The sequence below is a fragment of the Chrysemys picta genome, chromosome 12 (assembly GCF_011386835.1).
Source record: "Chrysemys picta bellii isolate R12L10 chromosome 12, ASM1138683v2, whole genome shotgun sequence".
Classification (NCBI taxonomy): domain Eukaryota; kingdom Metazoa; phylum Chordata; order Testudines; family Emydidae; genus Chrysemys; species Chrysemys picta.
In genome coordinates this window covers 3,016,633-3,037,473 of record NC_088802.1, presented here as the reverse complement: position 1 = coordinate 3,037,473, position 20,841 = coordinate 3,016,633, and the positions used below count along the sequence as shown (strand labels likewise).

The window sequence follows — 20,841 nt, the reverse complement described above, 5'->3', positions numbered from 1 at the left end:
CCAATGTTTCCTGTTTCCCTGCCTGCCTCTGCCTTGCAAAAGTACTTCGGGCCACCCCGTCCCCAGATTGGTCTGGACGGAAGATGTCCATTGCGTAGCATCTCCAAGTTGCAGCTGTTCCTATCCCTCCACCCGGCTAAGCCTCCAGTCCAGACGTGCATCTCGCTTTCTGGACCATCCTCTCCCCTGGCCCTCACAAACGCAATCTTGCCCCGCTCAGTTCTGTCCACAAAGCCGCCGCACAGCTGAGACCACGTCAGCCTCCTCCGGCTCCCCCTCCTCCAGCGTATCCAACACAAGCTTCTTGTCTTCATGTCCAACGCCACCACTGACCCTTCCCAGCTGACTTGTCATCCCTCACCTCAGAGGAGCCTGTGATCCCTACACCCCCTTGATACAGTTTCAGACAAGCCCCTTTGAGCTTTCTCCCGGCTGGCCCTCATACGTGGAAGAGCTACCTGTAAAGACCCACAAAACTAACTCACTTATCCTTCTCCTCACTCCTTTGGCAGGGGGGTCTACAAAAAACCCAACCACCACTCGACAGTGCTGATACCACGGTCTAACACTGACCAACATGGTCTCCCTCTGCTCCCCTGCCTGGATTTGAGCTTCTTGGGGAAAGAGCCCATTTTGTTTTTGTGTGTTTGTACAGCGCCTAGCACTGCTCACTGACAGAGGCCCTGTTAATTATTTGTATTACCCTAAGGAGTTGTCCAGGTCTTGAACCATTCTCAGGGCTCTTCTAAGAGCTGTGATGTCTCTGGGTGAGTGACCACCGCCAGCGAGATGACAACTTTGAGACGAGGAAGCCACTTTTTTTTTTAATTAATTAATCCATTCACTGTACATACAAAGTATTAAAAAAACACCCAGACCTCTCAAGGGAAGCGACACTTTCTGAACAGCTGGTTCGGTCATGGAGACATGCAGAGTTATAATTGACACACCAGAAAGGACCCGGTGGGTTTATGCCTCTGTAGCCAGCCTTTATCCTTCTCCAGCTGTGTCATCTCACCGGCACGCCCTGGGAGGGCTCACAAGTGATTATGCAAAGGCCACCTGGTCTCCGCTGGAGATTTAGAGCGTCTGTTCCCCATGGGAACAAGTGGTGTGGAACTGCTCGGAGCCACAGTTTCACCCTCTGCTCAGGCCTAAAGGACTCAATTATCCATCAGCTTCCCACAGGTCTTGAGATACCACAGAAGACCCCAAACCAACCCACTGTCTAATGTCTGGGACAAAGATCTGGGACCTTTGTTTCTCCAATGGGGGTAAGGAGCTGCCTATGCTTCTTAGCTTGGGGGACATGCCTTCAGGAGAACTGTGGGCGAGCAAGAGAGATTTGGGGGGGTACAGCTGCCTCCAACTCAACCATAGGACCACAGGGTTTTGTCCCGCCAGCCTCTGTGGAAAAGCCGAGGATGGTCTCCTGCCCATGGGGTATTCAGACCTGTCCTGAGCTAGGGTTTGCAGAAGCTTCTAGGGAGAAGACCCCCCCCCCTCCAGTGTTGTGTCTAAAATAGACAGTGTCTCTGCTTTAGCTCAGGGTCGATCATCACTTCACCCCTTCGAGACACAGGCCAGAAGATGAGATTAGATTCTCGGAGTGTGTGTGCGTCAAAACCCTTCAGAAGGCAGATGGCAGATTCAGGGGGGCGGAGGTACCCCCCTATCCTGCCTGTAGTAGCTGGCTTTCCCTGGTCCCCTTCCTAGGCTGTGGCAGACCTACAGAGGACATGGGAAAGGAAAGGAGGCAGCTACATGTGGGATAGAGAAGACCAGGGAGAAGGCAATAGGCTTGGTGGAAGAAGACCAGAGGAAAAGGTGACTTGAGGGGGTGGAGTGGAGCCTGCTAATTAAGCGTGTGGCAAGGAGGACCGAGGAGGGAAGAGCGTGTAGCAGAGAGGGCGTGGAGGCTAGGGCCGGGAAGGGGAGAGCCGGCGGTTATTTCAGCAACCACCACCCCAGCAGGGCTCCCAGCCCAGAAAGCAGGGGAAGCCCGGCTGCCCGGGCGGGGCCAGCAGCATTGCACAGGTCTGTCTCGCAGCAGGTCCGATTGTAGCTGACCTCGAAGACGGCGTCCTTCTGCTCCGTCATGTTGCAGGTCTCGCGGGTCCGGCTGCAGCCATACTTGGAGAACAGCGGGACCTTGCCTGCAGGGAGAGACCAGGGCAGCCGTGGGCAGGGGTTCAGGATGCCAAGGTTCAATTCCTGGCTTGAGGAGGGATTCCTGTTCTATCCCCAGCTCTGGGCAGGGGAAGTGGAGGTGGGAGGCTCTTGGAAAGTGATCCCACCCCCCATAAGGTGGATGATCAGCAGGATTTGAACCCTGGACCTCTGACTCTGCCCTCCACCCCTTGAGCTAGAGAATAGACATAGCACTAGCTAGCAGTAGTAGGTTGTGACTTCTCCCCTAGAGAATAACAGGAGGGGCAGGGACAGCAGTCAGGAGGTGTTTTGCCTGTAAATTATAGTAGCTTTATCCACCACTGACACAGAATCCAAACATCTCCACCAGCAGATCCCAGCAGCAGGAAACCATGTGAGATGGGCAGGAGGGTATCTGAGGCGGACACCTTTAGCACCATCCTCTAACCCCCTTCTCCTATCCCCCTGCCCTGCTCAGAGATGGGAGCAAACCCCACGGGACCTCTCTGGACAGTTGGAGCTGTCCTTCATCCGTTCCCTCCAGAGCCAAACGCTGGCTTCTAGGAAAACCCTGGATTTGTTCGGTAACTTCAAGAGCAAAGGGTGCCTCCTTGGGACATTCCCCCTGTTCTCCATCCCCCATCTGGAGGGCACCCCCATTTTGAGAGAGAGATCCCCCCTTTCTCCTCCCAAGAGAGCTCTCCAACCTCAGGACTCTAGTTCTTGACGGAGAAATTAGGAGACCTCCATCATCTTGTGTTCCTCTCGTCTTGCAGACGTTGAGTCTCTGGAGCCCTCACCCCCATGCAAGGTCCCTTGGAGACCCAGCCACCCTTGGAGAGACCCCCTTGAGAGGCAACCAAGGCTCGTGCAAAGAAAACCTGCCCTTTCCTTTGGAGGGATGGTCGTCCACCGGGATCGGACCTGGGTGTGTGGGTGTCTCCCGCCTAAGGTGCGGCCGTGCTTAGGTACCTACTGCGTCAAGGGATTCATCCAGCTCGGTTCCTCGTCTCCAACAGCATTTCCTCGTCTCCAACAGCATCCAGTTGCTGCAGAATAAAGTCCCCCCCCAGAGCTCCCCCTAGAGGGGGTGTGTGCGTCTGCCGCTCCTCCCCCTAGATTCAGAGGAGCCCCGGCTCCAAGCTGGGGGCTCCCTTGGACTTACCAATGTAGGCCTTGGTGGTCTCACAGACTTGCTGCCCCTGCGCCTTGCAGGGGCTGCGGGAGCGGAAGCAGAGCTTGCCCACCTGGAACTCGCAGACCCTGCAAACGAGGCCGTGAGCTGCATGGAAAGACAGGAGGTCAGTCAGCGGAGAGTCGCTCCAAGCAGGGGGCTGGGAGCCAGGACGCCTGGGTTCTAGCCTCCGGCTCTGGGAAGGGAGTGGGGGCTGGTGGTTAGAACAAGGGAGGGGGCTGGGAGCCAGGACGCCTGGGTTCTTCCCCCCTCACTTTGAGCCATATTCACCGCCCCAGAGAGAGCGAAGCCACAGGAGCGAGGTGTCTGGGTGCAGCTTGCAGTTGCTGTTTTCCTTGCGGGATTGGCAAAGTGCAAGGGGGTGGGAAGGACTCTGGCATCAAAACCCTGCACGTGGGCGGCACCCCCCCCCACAGGGTGTGTGTGAGAGACTGGGGGGCGGGGCGGGCGGAGAACCAACCTCAGAGAAGCCCTGACTCACTCGAGCGACTTACCCAGCCCTGGCGACTGGGACACGTAGGAAGCTACCTAACCGCTGAGAGTGCCTCCTGCAGAGATGCGGCTGCTTCTGGGGTGGAGCACAGCTGGCTCCCCTCAGTTCCAGCAGAGAAATGCAGCTGCCTCTGGGGTGGAGCGTGAAAAGCACCCTGCAATCCTGGGGCGCAGATAATTACCCGCTCCAGGGCCGGGGCAGGACCGGATCCTCAAGGGATCTTTGTCGCAGGCAGAATGGGGTTAGCCAGGCTGGGAGCCACCAGGGACTGGGGCACACACCTAGCAGTGACAGCACACAGCTGGGGAGAAGGTCAGGACTCCTGGGTTCTACCCCTGGGAGGGGAGCGGGGGCTAGTGGTTAGAGCAGGGGGGCTGGGAGCCAGGACTCCTGGGTTCTCTCCTCAGATCTGGGAGGGGAGTGGGGGCTAGTGGTTAGAGCAGGGGGGCTGGGAGCCAGGACTCCTGGGTTCTCTCCTCAGATCTGGAGGGGAGCAGGGGCTAGTGGGCTAGAGCTGGGGGGGGGGGGGCTGGGAGCCAGGACTCCTGGGTTCTCTCCTCAGATCTGGGAGGGGAGCGGGGGCTAGTGGGTTAGAGCAGAGGCGGTTGGGAGCCAGGACTCCTGGGTTCTCTCCCCAGGAATTTGAGCTTTCAATGCAGTGCTGTGCATGCCAGGGAACAGACAAGAATGTTAAGAGTCCCTTAAGTGGGCAGAGAACGCCGAGGTTATCCGAGTTCAGCGTTCTAGCGGGGTGTTTCGAGCGCGCCAGCCACAAGAGAGGGCGCAATCGCCACCCACAGGGACACTTGAGCGAGTCGAGAGGATTTTGAGTCATTCCAAGCGTCCACTCGACGCCCCCACGGCCCTGAAACGAGTCATACAGCTCCACAGCACCCCCCCCGCCCCACACCCACAAAACAGAGCCACCGCTGATCTCCCCGGTGTGTGCCCCAGGGTGGATGAGCAAGGCGGTCACCCCACCCTTGTGGGACCAGAGCGCTTTCTGCGTTACACAAGGGACTGACACCAATGTCAGAGTCTCTGGTTATTAAAAGTTAATTAAAAGGAGTCTCCCCACCATCACCCTCTTCAAAGGGAAAGCATTTCAAACAACACGCAAATACACACAGCGGTGAAATGACTCTCTTCCCCCTTTAAACTTGGAGGGGGAAAAGCAGTTTCAAGGTTCTCCATCTGGGAAGGGAGCTTAAAAAAAAATTTCCCCTCGTAATTTCCCCTCTCCAAGAGGGGCCCCCAGTCTGCCCTCAGGATGAAAAAAGCAACAAGAAAAGCAACTTCAAGGTCCCCTCTTGAAACTGCAGTTTATTAATGACAGTTTCGAGTCCCCCCTACCCCTGGGTGAGCTGGGACTTGCAGGCAGAAGCCGGGTTGGGGGCAGCCTCGCCCCAAGGAGCTGGAAGTGCCCGAGCAAATCACAAGTTCTGTGCTGGGCAGGGAGACGGGCCAGGGACCCGTTTGCCTAAAGACACCCAGCGAGCCGGGAATGGACCCCAGTCCCCCCTGCTCTAACCCACCAGCCCCCACCCCCTCCAAGAGCCAGGGAGAGAACCCAGGAGTCCTGGCTCCCAGCCCCCCCCGCTCTAGCCCACCAGCCCCCACTCCCCTCCCACAGCTAGGGAGAGAACCCAGGAGTCCTGGCTCCCAGCTCCCCCCCCACTCTAGCCCACCAGCCCCCCCTCCCCCTCCCAGAGCTAGGGAGAGAACCCAGGAGTCCTGGCTCCCAGCCTCCCCTGCTCTAACCCCCCACACCCACCTCCCCAGCCTAGGAGAGAACCCAGGAGTCCTATCTGAGCCCCACCCTGTTCTAGCCACTACACCCCACACCCCTCCCCTCCCACAGCCAGGGAAAGAACCCAGGAGTCCTGCCCCTCCTCCCCCATTTGCCACAACTTCACTCAGGCCAATCCTCATTTACTGGGGCAAAAATGCCTTTGACAGACCCGGAGACGTTCCCTCCTCCCGTACTCAGGGGAGGTGACCCACACACCCTCCCCAATGTCTCCAGGGGTTTCAAGGCAAGTGAAGCACCCCCGAGGATCTTCAGCCAGAGTCTGGCGCCCGCACCTGGGTCTCAGAGCTCAGACTCCAGCCCTGGCCCCAGCCCGATTCTCCACCCTCCCAGCAGCCGCTGCCCCCCAGAACCCCCGAGACTCACCCAGGGCACAGCAGAGCAGCAGGGACAAGCCCACGAGCAGAACTTTACTCATCCCGGCTGGTTTCGGGGCAGCTCAGAGGAGGCTGAAAGGGACCAAGGAATGAACCCAGCAGAGAGAAACAGCCACTGCTCAAGTGCTTCTCTGGGGAAACTAAGGCAGGTGGGGCCCATCTGGGTATTTATCCCTCGGCGGGGCTGGCAGCAGCCAATCAGGGGGCAGGACCCGGGAGAGGGCGACGCCCAGATGCTGGGAATTGAAACATCAGACCCAGAGAAAAGGAGGTGACTCAGGCGGCTTCACGTTCCCGGCCCGGCCTGCGTGGGAAACTCAACCCCGGCCCTGGCGGTGCCCCTCACTCCCGACCCGCAGCCCCTGATATCCCCCCCCAGCCCTGCCGGTGCCCCTCACTCCCGACCCGCAGCCCCCTGATATCCCCCCAGCCCTGCCGGTGCCCCTCACTCCCGACCAGCAGCCCCCTGATATCCCCCCCAGCCCTGCCGGTGCCCCTCACTCCCGACCCGCAGCCCCCTGAAATCCCCCCCCCGGCTCTGCCGGTGCCCCTCACTCCCGACCCGCAGCCCCCTGATATCCCCCCCCAGCTCTGCCAGTGCCCCTCACTCCTGACCCGCAGCCCCCTGATATCCCCCCCCAGCCCTGCCGGTGCCCCTCACTCCCGACCCGCAGCCCCCTGATATCCCCCCAGCCCTGCCGGTGCCCCTCACTCCCAACCAGCAGCCCCCTGATATCCCCCCCCAGCCCTGCCGGTGCCCCTCACTCCCGACCCGCAGCCCCCTGAAATCCCCCCCCCCGGCTCTGCCGGTGCCCCTCACTCCCGACCCGCAGCCCCCTGATATCCCCCCCCAGCTCTGCCAGTGCCCCTCACTCCTGACCCGCAGCCCCCTGATATCCCCCCCCAGCCCTGCCGGTGCCCCTCACTCCCGACCCGCAGCCCCCTGATATCCCCCCAGCTCTGCCGGTGCCCCTCACTCCCGACCCGCAGCCCCCTGATATCCCCCCCAAGCTCTGCCGGTGCCCCTCACTCCCGACCCGCAGCCCCCTGATATCCCCCCAGCTCTGCCGGTGCCCCTCACTCCCGAACCACAGCCCCCTGATATCCCCCCCCAGCCCTGCCGGTGCCCCTCACTCCCGACCCGCAGCCCCCTGATATCCCCCCTCCAGTCCTGCCGGTGCCCCTCACTCCCGACCCGCAGCCCCCTGATATCCCCCCTCCAGCTCTGCCGGTGCCCCTCACTCCCGACCTGCAGCCCTCTGATATCCCCCCCCAGTCCTGCCGGTGCCCCTCACTCCCGACCCACAGCCCCCTGCGTACCCCCTCCCCCAGTTCTGCCGGTGCCCCTCACTCCCGACCCGCAGCCCCCTGATATCCCCCCCCAGCCCTGCCGGTGCCCCTCACTCCCGACCCGCAGCCCCCTGATATCCCCCCCCAGCCCTGCCGGTGCCCCTCACTCCCAACCCGCAGCCCCCTGATATCCCCCCCCCGGCTCTGCCGGTGCCCCTCACTCCCGACCCGCAGCCCCCTGATATCCCCCCCCAGCTCTGCCAGTGCCCCTCACTCCTGACCCGCAGCCCCCTGATATCCCCCCCCAGCTCTGCCGGTGCCCCTCACTCCCGACCCGCAGCCCCCTGATATCCCCCCAGCTCTGCCGGTGCCCCTCACTCCCGACCCGCAGCCCCCTGCCAGCCCAGCCCTGCCCCCCCCCAGCTCTGCCGATGCCCCTCACTCCCAACCCGCAGCCCCTGCCAGCCCAGCCCTGCCCCCCCAGTTCTGCCGGTGCCCCTCACTTCCGACCCGCAGCCCCTGCTACCCCAGCCCTGCCCCCCCCAGCTCTGCCGATGCCCCTCACTCCCGACCCGCAGCCCCTGCCAGCCCAGCCCTGCCCCCCCCAGTTCTGCCGGTGCCCCTCACTCCCGACCCGCAGCCCCTGCCAGCCCAGCCCTGCCCCCCCAGCCCTGCCGGTGCCCCTCACTCCCGACCCGCAGCCCCTGCCAGCCCAGCCCTGCCCCCCCAGCTCTGCCGGTGCCCCTCACTCCCGACCCGCAGCCCCTGCCAGCCCAGCCCTGCCCCCCCAGCCCTGCCGGTGCCCCTCACTCCCGACCCGCAGCCCCTGCTAACCCAGCCCTGCCCCCCCAGCCCTGCCGGTGCCCCTCACTCCCGACCCGCAGCCCCTGCCAGCCCAGCCCTGCCCCCCCCCAGCTCTGCCGGTGCCCCCCACTCCCGACCCGCAGCCCCTGCTAACCCAGCCCTGCCCCCCCAGCCCTGCCGGTGCCCCTCACTCCCGACCCGCAGCCCCTGCTAGCCCGGCCCTGCCCCCCCCCCCAGCTCTGCCGGTGCCCCTCACTCCCAACCCACAGCTCCTGCTAGCCCAGCCCAGCCCCCCCAGCTCTGCCGGTGCCCCTCACTCCCAACCCACAGCTCCTGCTAGCCCAGCCCAGCCCCCCCAGCTCTGCCGGTGCCCCTCACTCCCGACCCGCAGCCCCTGCTAACCCAGCCCTGCCCCCCCAGCCCTGCCGGTGCCCCTCACTCCCGACCCGCAGCCCCTGCCAGCCCAGCCCTGCCCCCCCCCCAGCTCTGCCGGTGCCCCTCACTCCCGACCCGCAGCCCCTGCCAGCCCAGCCCTGGGCTCTGCTTGAGCAGTGTAAAATGCTGCGTAAGGAGTTGGTTTGTTTTGTCCGGTGCTGGAATTGGCCGAGTCTGTAAAACCTCCTGACCTGTGGATCTGTCACAGCTCACGGGGCTGAATTCAGGCTCTGGCTCCGGCCCCCCCTCGCTTCCCCCAGGGTCGGGCAGTGATTTGTGTTGTCAGAAGAGGGTTGCAAGGACCCTCGAGAACTGCAAGGTGACTCAGAAAACCTGGGGAAAGAACCCAGGAGTCCTGACTCCCAGCTCCCCCTGCTCTAACCACCAGCCCCCACTCCCCTCCCAGAGCCAGGGAGAGAACCCAGGAGTCCTGGCTCCCAGCCCTGCCTGCTCTAACCACCAGCCCCCACTTCCCTCCCAGAGCCGGGGAGAGAACCCAGGAGTCCTGGCTCCCAGCCCCCCCTGCTCTAACCCACCAGCCCCCACTCCCCTCCCCAAGCCGGGGAGAGAACCCAGGAGTCCTGGCTCCCAGCCCCCTCTGCTCTAACCACCAGCCCCACTCCTCTCCCCAAGCCGGGGAGAGAACCCAGGAGTCCTGGCTCCCAGCCCTCCCTGCTCTAACCCACCAGCCCCCACTCCCCTCCCCCAAGCCGGGGAGAGAACCCAGGAGTCCTGGCTCCCAGCCCCCTCTGCTCTAACCACCAGCCCCCACTCCTCTCCCCAAGCCGGGGAGAGAACCCAGGAGTCCTGGCTCCCAGCCCCGCCTGCTCTAACCACCAGACCCCCCCTCCCCTCCCCCTCCCCTCCCCTCCCAGAGCCTGGAGAGAACCCAGGCGTCCGGGCTCCGGGCCCACGGGTCGCTGAGTCACATCAATGCTCTCCAGTCCCAAGACACTTATGAAGGCTCAGGTGGGCTGGGCGGCTTGTGAAATTTCCCGGTGCTGGTAGGAGGAGGCCTTGGCCTGCAAGGGCGGGGGGAGGGAAATCACACAGCCAGGGGCCTGGAGACAAGGGGCAGGGAGGGGCTGGCTCAGGGGGACAGGGAATGGGGCTGGTGCCTGTCCCTCTAGGGGGCACCCGGTTCCCAACCGGCCCCAGGGCAGGGACCGGCTGGCTCAGGGGGGCAGGAAACCGGACCCAGACGTTGGAATGTTCTGTCCTCTTTGTATGGAGCCGATGCGTGCCTCGGTTTCCCTCTCTCCGTGGCATTGCTACCCCGTGGGAGCGAAAGGGATCCGGCTGCTCCGGGATCAGGGCCAGAGGCCGGCGGCGCGTGTGCCTCCCTGGCTGTCCGGGGTGGGGGCCAAACCCGGGTAATCAGACAAGAGACGCCCCAGGATCGGCCAATCAGCTGGAAACCCGGCCGGGGATCTGGGGGTTCACAAGGGATTGGGGGATGAAGGGAACTTGGGGGGCACTGAGAAGCCTGGGCAGGGGAAAGGGGGGACCCCGGAGAGGGGGGGGCGCTCCCAGGAGACAGGGGCCGGGCTGGAGCATGGACCAGCCCCATGATGCCAGCTCAGGGACGCCGGCTCTGAGCCGGCCCTGGTGGCAAAAGGCAGCGCCCCCCGGTGGGGAGTTGCCCCATTTCGTTTGGACCTGACCCCGCCTGGGAGCTGTGGGTCTGATTATCAATGAGATGTGGCCGGCCCCATTCCCCGCCCCCTGAGCCAGCCAGTCCCTGCCCCCCTGAGCCAGCCAGTCCCTGTCCCGGGGCCGGATGGGAGCTGGCGCCCCCTAGAGGGGACAGGCCCCCCCCCATTCCCTGCCCCCCCTGAGCCAGCCAGTCCCTGCCCTGGGGCCGGGTGGGAGCCGGTGCCCCCTAGAGGGGACAGGCCCATTCCCTGTTCCTACCTTTTACCCACTCCCCTGCTGCGTCAGGCCGATAAGCGCAGAGTAAACTCGGGCGTGTTCGGACGAACCCGGCCCCAGACACGCAGCGGCCGGCGCTGGACTGAGGGTCACTTCAGGCTCCTGCTTCGCCCGGGACCCAGCGACCGACCCCCAACCCCCCCATTGCTCAGGGGGCTGCCGGCGTCCGGTGTCCTCACCCGCCCGCTCGCCCGTCCCGCGCCATGGGCCGGACCCTGCTCCTCGCGGGCACCTTCCTGCTCTGCTGTGCCACCGGTGCGGGCCGGGGGACCCCTGCGAGGGGCATGGGTCCCCTCCGGCCCCGGGGCGGGATGGGCTGGCTCAGGGGGGGCGGGGAATGGGACACAGGGACCTGTCCCCTCTAGGGGGCGCCGGCTCCCATCTGGCCCCAGGGTGGGGAGTCGGGGGGCTCTGAGGGACGTGGTGGGTGTCGGTGGGTCTGACGGGATGTCCATCTCTCCGGGCAGGGGGGGCGCTGGAGTGCCGTGTGTGCGAGGTGGGAAATCCCTATGAGGGCTGCGTGTGGGGCCAGGGGACGTGCAAGGCCCCCCCCGGGGGGCGTTTGCTGGAGCCATGTCGCCACCTTCGGTGAGTCCCCCTGGGAGGTGCTGGGCTGGGCCTCGGGGCAGGGGGAGGGAGGGAGCCAGGCCCCCCGGGCGATGCAGGGGCCCCTGCCCCACTCTGCCCCCCTCCTTCCTCTCTGCTCCATCCCCTCCTTCCCCTGCTCTCCCCCCCTGCTTTCCGCCTCGCCCTGTGGGGTAGGGGCCTGGGGGATGGAGGTGTCGAGGTAGCCGGGGCTGGGGGCAGGAAGGCTGGGGTTGGGGGGGCTGGAGGTGTGGGGCTCATTGCCGGGGGGTCAGGGGGCTGGTGATGTGAGACTGGGGGGACAAAGGCCTGGAGGTGTGGGGCAGGGGGGAGCTGGGACCAGGGGGTAGAGGTGGGGGGCTGGAGGTTTTAGGAGGCAGGGGGTTGGAGGTGTGGGGCTTGGGAGATAGGGGGGGCTGGTGTCATTCTGAGTCCGCCCCCCTGACACAGGCTCATCTCCCCACAGGCCCCCTCTTCTCGCTGTCCCACCCTGGGCTGCAACCCCCCGGGACCCCCTGCGATGCCGCCGGGCTCCTCGACCCCTTCTTTGGCTTCTCCTACAACCGCACCTGCTGCAACGACACCGACCTCTGCAACGCGCCCCCCGCCCTGCCCGCCCGCTGGCCCTGGAGCTGCGCCCCCCGCGCCCTCCGCGCCCCCCCACACCGGCCTGCTGGGGGTGCTGGCGCTCTGGGCCCTGCACTGAGCCAGAGACCCCCCCGCCCCTGCTCCCCACGACTCCCCCAGCACCCTGCCTCCCCAGAGGACCCTACAATAACAAACCGGCCCCCGAGAGACCCTACAATAACAAACCAGGCCAGGCCTGTGCTCAAGAAGGACTCTACCATAACAAGCTGGCCAGCGCCGACCCTGTGCTCAGAAGACCCTACAATAACAAACTGGAATGTCGACAGTCCCGAGACCCTACAGTAACAAACCAGCGCTGCGACCTTAGGAGGAGCCTGACCTAAGTAAACAAATTAATGAGCTGACGATGTGTCTGGTGCTTTGAAAAGCAAACGGAGCCTGGGGTGGGAGCCAGAACTCCTGGGTTCTATCCCTAGTTCTGTGAGCTGGGGGGAGGGGCGGGAGAGCCCAGGGCTGGGCTAGCAGGGGCTGCAGGTCGGGAGTGAGGGGCACCGGCAGAGCTGGGGGGGGGGAGCAGGGGGCTGCGGGTCGGGAGTGAGGGGCACCGGTAGGGCTGGGGCGGGAGGAGGGGGCTGCGGGTCGGGAGTGAGGGGCACCGGCAGAGCTGGGGGGGGGGGGAGCAGGGGGGCTGCGGGTCGGGAGTGAGGGGCAACCGGCAGAGCTGGGGCGGGAGGAGGGGGCTGCGGGTCGGGAGTGAGGGGCACCGGCAGGGCTGGGGCGGGAGGAGGGGGCTGCGGATCGGGAGTGAGGGGCACCACTTACCCAGAGAAGTGGGTTTCTCCCATCTACACCACTGATGGACGGGGCGTGAGAGAACGAGGAGGAGGATTCTGATTGGTCGTTCTAGTGCTGATGTCATAACCCCACAAGAAGAGGGTTCCAACCCAGCAGTTCTTCCCTGGGGGCAGCAGCCATGGGGCGGGGGGATTGGGGCATTGGGGGGAACGGGCTGTGGGGAGTTGGGATGGGGCTATGGGGGGGGGGGGGGAATGGGGCGATCGGGGTTGGGGGCCCCACAAAGCCAGTGGACAGGAGGGAGCTCCCTCCTATGGGCTGAGCTGGGGAGTGGGGCACTGGCTGGGGTGGAGAGGAGATGGAGGTGGCTGAGTGGGACGGAGCTGGGGCTGGGTAGGTGGAGGGAGGGAGGGAGTGGGAGGTGGATGGAGGGAGCCAGGGGTGATTGAAGGGATGGATGGAGCTAAGGGGTGGATGGGTGGAGATGGGGGTGGCTGAGAGGACGGAGCTGGGGCTGGGTAGGTGGATGGATGGAGAGAGGGGGGATCTGGGGCTGGCTGGGGTGGAGATGGGGGTGGCTGAGTGGAAGGAGCTGGGGTTGGGTAGGTGGATGGAGGAAGGGAGGTGGGGGTGGCTGGGTGGAGATGGGGGTGGCTGAGAGGACGGAGCTGGGGCTGGGAAGGTGGATGGATGGAGAGAGGGGGGATCTGGGGCTGGCTGGCTGGAGCTGTGGTTGGGTGGCTGGCAGGAAACCCCAGGTTCTGTCTGACACCGGCTCCGCCCGGCGCTGAATTCCCGGGGGGCTGACTCGGCACAGCACCGGCTACTCCCCTTCCCCCAGCTGGGGGCTTGGCCCAGCGTCGCAGCGCTTCCCTGGGGTTCGCTCCCCCCAAAGCTCCCGGTAACGTCTCTCCGGGCGAGGGGAGAACTCAGCGGTGACACGGCCGCCCCCCAGACGGGACCCCCCCAGTGCTCTCGTGTACAGCTCGACGTTCCCTGCCCTCGAGCGCTGCCCCACGCCCGCCATGCTGGGGAAACGCCCTGACCCGCGGTACTGCCCGGCGCGCGGTGCAGCTCGCGAGCGGGACTGAGGCAGCCGGGCGGTGGCCGGTCTTCAGCTGCCGTTGGGGGTCCCCAAACTGCGTCCATGACGAGATCCCGAAGGGTCCAACCCCCCCCCCCATTTATCCTCGTTCGCAGCCCGAGCTGGTTCCGCCGAAGCGCGGCTGAGCGGACGCTGTTCTGGGTGGAGGTTTCCAGCCTGGCACTTTCCCATGCGCCCGGCGGGGGAAGGTCCCGTCCGGTCACCGGCTGGGCAGCGCTCGTTACCTATTGCTGGACTTTCCACTGCAAAACCGCCGGCTCTGGGAGAACACGGCAGGGGGCAGAGGGTTGTGTTTCCCCCCCGCCAGGGGTCAGGCGCTCGCCCTCCCCCCCCCCACACTGCTCCTGGGCTAAGGGGTCAGAAACCAGCAACGATCAGAGCAATTCGTATCCCAGCTCTGGGCTCTGGGCTCTCCGTGGGGCTGGGACCTACCAGGGCCAATCCTCTGCGGGTGTAAATCCGCAACGCTCCCTTCAGCCACTTCCTACCCATTGGGACCGTCGGTGTCCAACTGCGAAGCCCAAACCACTGTGCTGCGGGTCGGGAGTGAGGGGCACCGGCAGAGCTGGGGGGGGCAGGGCTGGGCTAGCAGGGGCTGCGGGTCGGGAGTGAGGGGCACCGGCAGAGCTGGGGGGGGCAGGGCTGGGCTGGCAGGGGCTGCGGGTCGGGAGTGAGGGGCACCGGCAGAGTGGGGGGAGCCCAGGGCTGGGCTAGCAGGGGGCTGCGGGTCAGGAGTGAGGGGCACCGGCAGAGCTGGGGGGGGCAGGGCTGGGCTGGCAGGGGCTGCGGGTCGGGAGTGAGGGGCACCAGCAGAGCTGGGGGGGACAGGGCTGGGCTAGCAGGGGGCTGCGGGTCAGGAGTGAGGGGCACCCGCAGAGCTGGGGGGGCAGGGCTGGGCTAGCAGGGGGCTGCGGGTCAGGAGTGAGGGGCACCCGCAGAGCTGGGGGGGGGCAGGGCTGGGCTGGCAGGGGCTGCGGGTCGGGAGTGAGGGGCACCGGCATAGCTGGGGGGAGCCTATTTGTTTGTAGGTATCAGAGGGGTAGCCGTGTTAGTCTGAATCTGTAAAAAGCAACAGAGGGTCCTGTTGCACCTTTGAGACTAACAGAAGTACTGGAGCATAAGCTTTCGTGGGTAAGAACCTCACTTCTTCAGATGCAAGTAATGGAAATCTCCAGAGGCAGGTATATATCAGTGTGGAGATAACGAGGTTAGTTCAATCAGGGAGGGTGAGGTGCTCTGCTAGCAGTTGGGTGTGACATGCAGGTGAATGAGCCGGTGATGTTGTAGCTGATCTGGTTAGGTCCTGTGATGGTGTTGCTGGTGTAGATATGTGGGCAGAGTTGGCATCGAGGTTTGTTGCATGGGTTGGTTCCTGAGTTAGAGTTACGATGGTGCGGTGCGTGGTTGCTGGTGAGAATATGCTTAAGGTTGGCAGGTTGTCTGTGGGCGAGGACTGGCCTGCCTCCCAAGGTCTGTGAAAGTGAGGGATCATTGTCCAGGATGGGTTGTAGATCACTGATGATGCGTTGGAGAGGTTTAAGCTGAGGACTGTAGGTGACTGTAGGCTCATTCGCCTGCACGTCCACCAATGTTATATATGCCATCATATGCCAGCAATGCCCCTCTGCTATGTACATTGGCCAAACTGGACAGTCACTACGCAAGAGGATAAATGGACACAAGTCAGGTATCAGGAATGGCAATATACAAAAACCTGTAGGAGAACACTTCAACCTCCCTGGCCACACAATAGCAGATGTAAAGGTAGCCATCCTGCAGCAAAAACACTTCAGGACCAGACTCCAAAGAGAAACTGCTGAGCTTCAGTTCATTTGCAAATTTGACACCATCAGATCAGGATTAAACAAAGACTGTGAATGGCTAGCCAACTACAGAAACAGTTTCTCCTCCCTTGGTGTTCACACCTCAACTGCTAGCAGAGCACCTCACCCTCCCTGACTGAACTAACCTCGTTAACTCCACACTGATTTATACCTGCCTCTGGAGATTTCCATTACTTGCATCTGAAGAAGTGAGGTTCTTACCCACGAAAGCTTATGCTCCCAATACTTCTGTTAGTCTTAAAGGTGCCACAGGACCCTCTTTTGTTTGTAGGGTTTGTCTGTGTTTTTGTGAGTGTTTGTGTGTTACCATCCCGGTGTCTCTGTTGGCAGCGCAGGTGTGTTTGTGTGATTCTGTTTACACCTTGTGTGTGGGAGGCTTGTCAACTTGTGCCCAGTGGATTAGTCTGTGTGTCGGTATTTGTGTGTGTGTCTCTTCTGTGTCACTGTGTCTTAAGTGTGTGTTAACATTTACACCTTGTGTGTGTATTGGCATTTACTCTGTGTTTGTTTGGTGTGTGTGTATGTGTGTTTGTGTGTGTATTAGCTACAAGGGTGTGTGTTTTACCTACGTGTGTCTTTACACCCTGTGTCTGTCTGTCGGGGGTGGGTGAGTGTGTTACTGTTGGTGTCAGCTACACAGGTCGGTGTGTGTTAGCATGTACTCTGTGTGTATGTGTGTTTTGTGCATATTTGAGAGAGTGTGTGTATGTGTGTGGGTGTGTGTGAGTATGGGTGTGTGTGAGTGTGATTGTGTGTGAGTGTGAGAGTGTGTATGTGTGAATGAGTGAGCTTGTGTGTGTTTGTGTGTAAGTGTGTATAGGTGTGTGTAGGTGTTAGTGAGTGTGTGTGAGTGTGTGTGTGTATGTGTATGTGTGTGGGTGTGTGTATGTGTTGGTGAGTGTAGATGTGTGTATGTTTGTGTGTAGGTTTGTGTGTATGTGTCTGTGAGTGTGAGTGAGAGTGTGTAGGTGTGTATGTTTGTGTGTTAGTGAGTGTGAATGTGTGTGTATGTGTAATTGTGTGTATGTGTTAGTGAGTGTGTGTTTGAGGGATTGGGAGTGTGTATGTATGTGTATGTGTGGGTGAGTGCATTTGTGTGTGTGTGTGAGAGAGTGTGTATGTCTATGTGTGTGTGTGGGTGAGTGTCTGTGTGTGTGTGTGAGTGTGTGTATGTGTATGTGTGTGTGTGTTTGCTCCATCTGTACAAATAGGTCTCCAGCTAATCCCGGGCTCTGTGTCAGCTGCACACGTGGGTGTGTTTACAGCTTGTGCCAGTCAGGCCCCCGGGTTCACGTGTTGCTCCGCGGCCCCGCCCGGCTGTGTGTGTCAGATCGACGCAGCCAGACTCAGCCGCAACCCCCGAGTCTCCACAACCCGCCCCGGCAGCCGCCTCGCCCGGAGCCGACCATGGGCAAAATTCTCCTCCTGTGCCTGGCCGCTCTGACCTGCGCCGGGCTGGGTAAGCGGGGAAACCCGGGGGGTCTTCGCCCCGCCTCCCCTTGCGGGGCTCGCTCTGTATTCTCCAGTCCCTCCTCGCCAGAGAGACCCCCCCGCCGTGGAACTCGCTGCCACACCAGGCCACAGCACTAAGCAGGATTTCAAGGGGTCCCGGACCCCCAGGCCTCCATACGGCCCCATGGGAGGCCCCCCCCTTTGGTGCAAGAGCCCCCTGGGAAGATCGCACCAGGGTCAGGCCCTCTGGCCCCGCCACCCCCCGGGACCGCACCTCTGAGCCTCCACCGCCTGGCTCTGCCGTGGGCCCCGCAGGGAGTCCCCTCGCTCCGGCCCCCCGGGAATCCCCCCAGAAGGAGCGACGCCCCCCCAATCCCCAGCCTGCAAGGGGCTCTCCACCAGCGTCAAACCAGGAGCGTTTATTGTAGGGCCCAACCCAGCCCAGGCGGTTCTCAGGGGGCTCGGGCCAGGCCACTCTCTGTCCCCACCAGCTGGGCCCATCCCCGTCCCATGGGGCTCCGGCTGCTCCTTGTCCCCCGTCCAGCAGCCCCCTCCTTCCACCCGATCATCCGATGTCCCCTCCCCCGTCCTTTGTCCTCGGTCCCGGTAAACAGCCCCCCCCTTCTGTCCTTTGCTCCCCACGGGCTGGGCAGGTCGCCAGGGTCCTCTCTCCTCAGCCCTTTGTCCTCCCGAGCTGGGCTGGGCCTTTCGGTCACGCCGGGTTACCCAATCTCCAGGCCCTTGTCTGGGGTCCCGACTGCTAGCCCAGGTCACACCTGGTCTTCCTCTGCAACAGCAACCCCCCCTCTCCCACCCCCTGGTTACACACACAGCCCACAGGGAAACTGAGGCATGCACACAGCAGTCATGCAAAACACCAAGAAAATTCCCCGCTTTGTCCCGAAAGGCTCTGCTCTCCTTCCCGACTGGAAGAGTTTAATTCCCAAAACTCAGGCCATTGGACAAAAAGCAGCCAGAATTAAGGTGATTCTTCCCAAGAGAAGAACGTAAGAGCGGCCAGACTGGGTCAGACCAAAGGTCCATCTAGCCCAGTATCCCGTCTGCCGACAGTGGCCAATGCCAGGTGCCCCAGAGGGAATGAACAGAACAGGGAATCATCAAGTGATCCATCCCCCGTTGCCCATTCCCAGCCTCTGGCAAACCGAGGCTAGGGACACCATCCCTGCCCATCCTGGCTAATAGCCATTGATGGACCGATCCTCCATGAATCTGTCTAGCTCCCTTTTGAACCCCGTTATAGTCTTGGCCTTCACAACATCCTCTGGCAAGGAGTTCCACAGGTTAACAGTGTGTTGTGTGAAGAAATACTTCCTTTTGTTTGTTTTAAACATGCTGCCTATTAATTTCATTGGGTGGCCCCAAGTTCTTGTGTTATGACAAGGAGTAAATAACACTTCCTTATTCACTTTCTCCAAGCCAGTCATGATTTTATAGACTTCAGTCATATCCCCCCTTAGTCGCCTCTTTTCCAAGTTCAAAAGTCCCAGTCTTATTCATCTCTTTTTTTTAGCATGGGAGGAAGGAAGCGGCGTAACGGGGGCGTTGGGGGGTGGCAGACGGAGCTTTAAGGGGAACCGGGGGAGGTGGAGTAGTGGGGTGGGAAAAGTGGGGTTATTTTTGCTGCCTTAAACATGTGTCCTGTTTACAGGCCCCTTTGAATGATTAGCCCCAGGCTCTGGCTACCGCAGCTTATCAGCATGCGCGGGTTGCGGGGGGAGGTCGGGGTGGGGGGGAGGATGGGGGCGGGGAGGGGGGGGACGATACTGAAGCTGCCCGACCAGCTGCCACTTCGCTCACAGCCCAGAAGAAATATTTTTAGCTGCGCAACAGTTTTCTCCGTTGGTTCTCGTCCCAGAGGAGAGTCGCACTTTGCCCCCCAGGCCCAAGATTATTAGGACGTGTCCGGGTGTGGGGGGGAGCCCAGGGCTGGGCTGGCAGGGGCTGCGGGTCGGGAGTGAGGGGCACCGGCAGAGCTGGGTTAGCAGGGGGCTGCGGGTCGGGAGTGAGGGGCACTTATGGGGGAGGGGCTCATCACCTCCCTCCCCACCCCTGTTAACTCACCAGTCTCCTCGCTGCCTGGAGGAGGGGAAGGGGGCACCTCTGGGGGAGGGGAGGAGGATCCATGGGATCTCCCAGCTCCATCCCCAGCGGGGGTCTTGTGGGAATGGGGGGGAGGGGAAATGGACCCTCCCCCTTCAAACCATGTTAAACCCCCACTGGCTAGAGGAGGGCTGGGCCTTTCCCTGTCCCCCCCCATCCTAACCTGAGCCCCGGCCAGTCCCCGACCTGCCCCCCATCTCCTCACCCCTCAGCCCCCCAGCCTCACCCCCATCCCCTTAACCCCTGACCCACCCCTGACCTGAATCCCGGCCCCTTATTCACCCCACCTCAACCCCAGCCCCCCCAACACCTCCTGCCCCCCACCAGACCTCCCGGCCTGAGTCCCAGCTCCCCGCCTCATTCCCCGGGGATCCCTCCAGGGGGCGCTGTCATGGGGCTGGAGACAGGCCTAAATGCAGGCAGGGACCCCCCGGGGAGCAGCCCCTAGTGCCCAGCTGGGGGGGATCTGCGGGGAGGGGCCCACTCTCACCCCCCTGCTCTCTGTTCCCAGGCGTGGCCCTGCAGTGCCTGAAATGCGACTTCACCGCGTTCGACGCCCCCTGTCAGCTCACCCCGGTCACCTGCCAGGCCGGGCAGCTCTGTGCCACCATCCGGGGCCATGCAGGTAACAGCCCCCTGCCCGCGGCTTTGGGCTCCTTCCCCCTTCCTGCTGCCTTCCCTCTCCCTGGGGCTCCCTCCCTCTCTTGGTCCCCATCCCCTTTCCCCGTTCTCCGGCTCCATCGCTCTCTCTCGGTGCCTGTCCCCTTCCCCCCTTCTCCGGCTCCGTCACTCTCTCTCAGAGCCCGTCCCCTTCCCTCCTTCTCCGGCTCCGTCCCTCTCTCTCGGTCCCGGTCCCTCCTTCTCCGGCTCTGTCGCTCTCTCTTGGTCCCCATCCCCTTCCCTCCTTCTCCGGCTCCATCGCTCTCTCTCGGTCCCTGTCCCCTTCCCCCCTTCTCCGGCTCTGTCACTCTCTCTCTGTCCCCTTCCCCTTCCCCCCTTCTCCGGCTCTGTCCCTCTCTCTCGGTCCCGGTCCCTCATTCTCTGGCTCCATCGCTCTCTCTTGGTCTCTGCCCCCTTCCCTCGTTCTCCTGCTCTATCGCTCTCTCTCGGTCCCTGTCTCGTTCCCTTGTTCTCTGGCTCTGTTGCTCTCTCTTGTTCCTTTTCTTATTCCTTCATGTTCTCTCTCGTTCCTCTGTTCTCTTTTTTGTTCTCTCTCTCTCTCTCACTCTTTCCCTTGGTTCCTCCCTCCTTCCTTCATTCTCTTGTTTCCTTCTCTCATTCCCCCTCTCTCTCTCTCCCCCCAGCTGGCCACAAGACGATTGTGCGGAAGAACTGTGTGGACGAGGTGAAATGCAGCACCCAGGACACGGCCACCTGGGCCGGCGTCACCTACACCACCTCCTACACCTGCTGTGAGGGCGATTTCTGCAATTAGGCCAGGGCCCCGGAGCACCCCTGGGGCCGGCGCCTCTGACTGCCCCCCATTTCAGGGCTCGGATTTGTCTTGCGTGCCCCCAAATTTCACCTCCCTTAAAAACGACTCGCTGACGTCAAAATACGGAAGTGTCCCAGCTCGCTATGACTGAACAGTGGCTGACTTTCTCAGTTTGATGCTATAATTAGAAAATAAATCAACTGGAATAGAAATCCTGTGCTTACATTTCAGGGTATAGGACATAAGAGCGGCCAGATTGGGTCAGAGCAAAGGTCCGTCTAGCCCAGTGTCCTGTCTCCGACAGTGGCCAATCCCAGGTGCCCCCGAGGGAGTGAACAGAACAGGGAATTTTTCCCTGTCGCCCATTCCCAGGTTCTAGCAGTACAGGTGAGTCTCATCTTATGCGCATTTAACATGCGCGAATTCAGC

General features: G+C 62.4%; 2 protein-coding genes and 1 pseudogene across 2 annotated transcripts; 2 read left to right on the top strand and 1 right to left on the bottom strand.

The window, feature by feature from the left end:
* Nucleotides 1–802: 802 nt before the first annotated feature.
* Nucleotides 803–6,189, bottom strand: LOC101940101 (lymphocyte antigen 6 complex locus protein G6c). Its single transcript, XM_065563100.1, has 3 exons — nucleotides 6,016–6,189; nucleotides 3,317–3,433; nucleotides 803–2,156 (listed from the first exon to the last, which is right to left on the bottom strand). Exons 1-3 carry the CDS (start codon nucleotides 6,065–6,067, stop codon nucleotides 1,948–1,950), a joined length of 378 nt encoding a protein of 125 aa, XP_065419172.1. The 5' UTR covers nucleotides 6,068–6,189; the 3' UTR covers nucleotides 803–1,947.
* A 4,268-nt stretch (nucleotides 6,190–10,457) lies between these two features.
* On the top strand, nucleotides 10,458–12,177 carry LOC135974680 (lymphocyte antigen 6 complex locus protein G6c-like; annotated as a pseudogene).
* A 4,527-nt stretch (nucleotides 12,178–16,704) lies between these two features.
* On the top strand, nucleotides 16,705–20,624 carry LOC122173241 (protein Bouncer-like). The gene is made up of 3 exons (XM_065564107.1): nucleotides 16,705–16,863; nucleotides 19,489–19,602; nucleotides 20,282–20,624. The coding sequence occupies exons 1-3, from the start codon at nucleotides 16,812–16,814 to the stop codon at nucleotides 20,410–20,412; spliced, it is 297 nt and encodes a 98-aa protein (XP_065420179.1). The 5' UTR covers nucleotides 16,705–16,811; the 3' UTR covers nucleotides 20,413–20,624.
* Nucleotides 20,625–20,841: the final 217 nt, after the last annotated feature.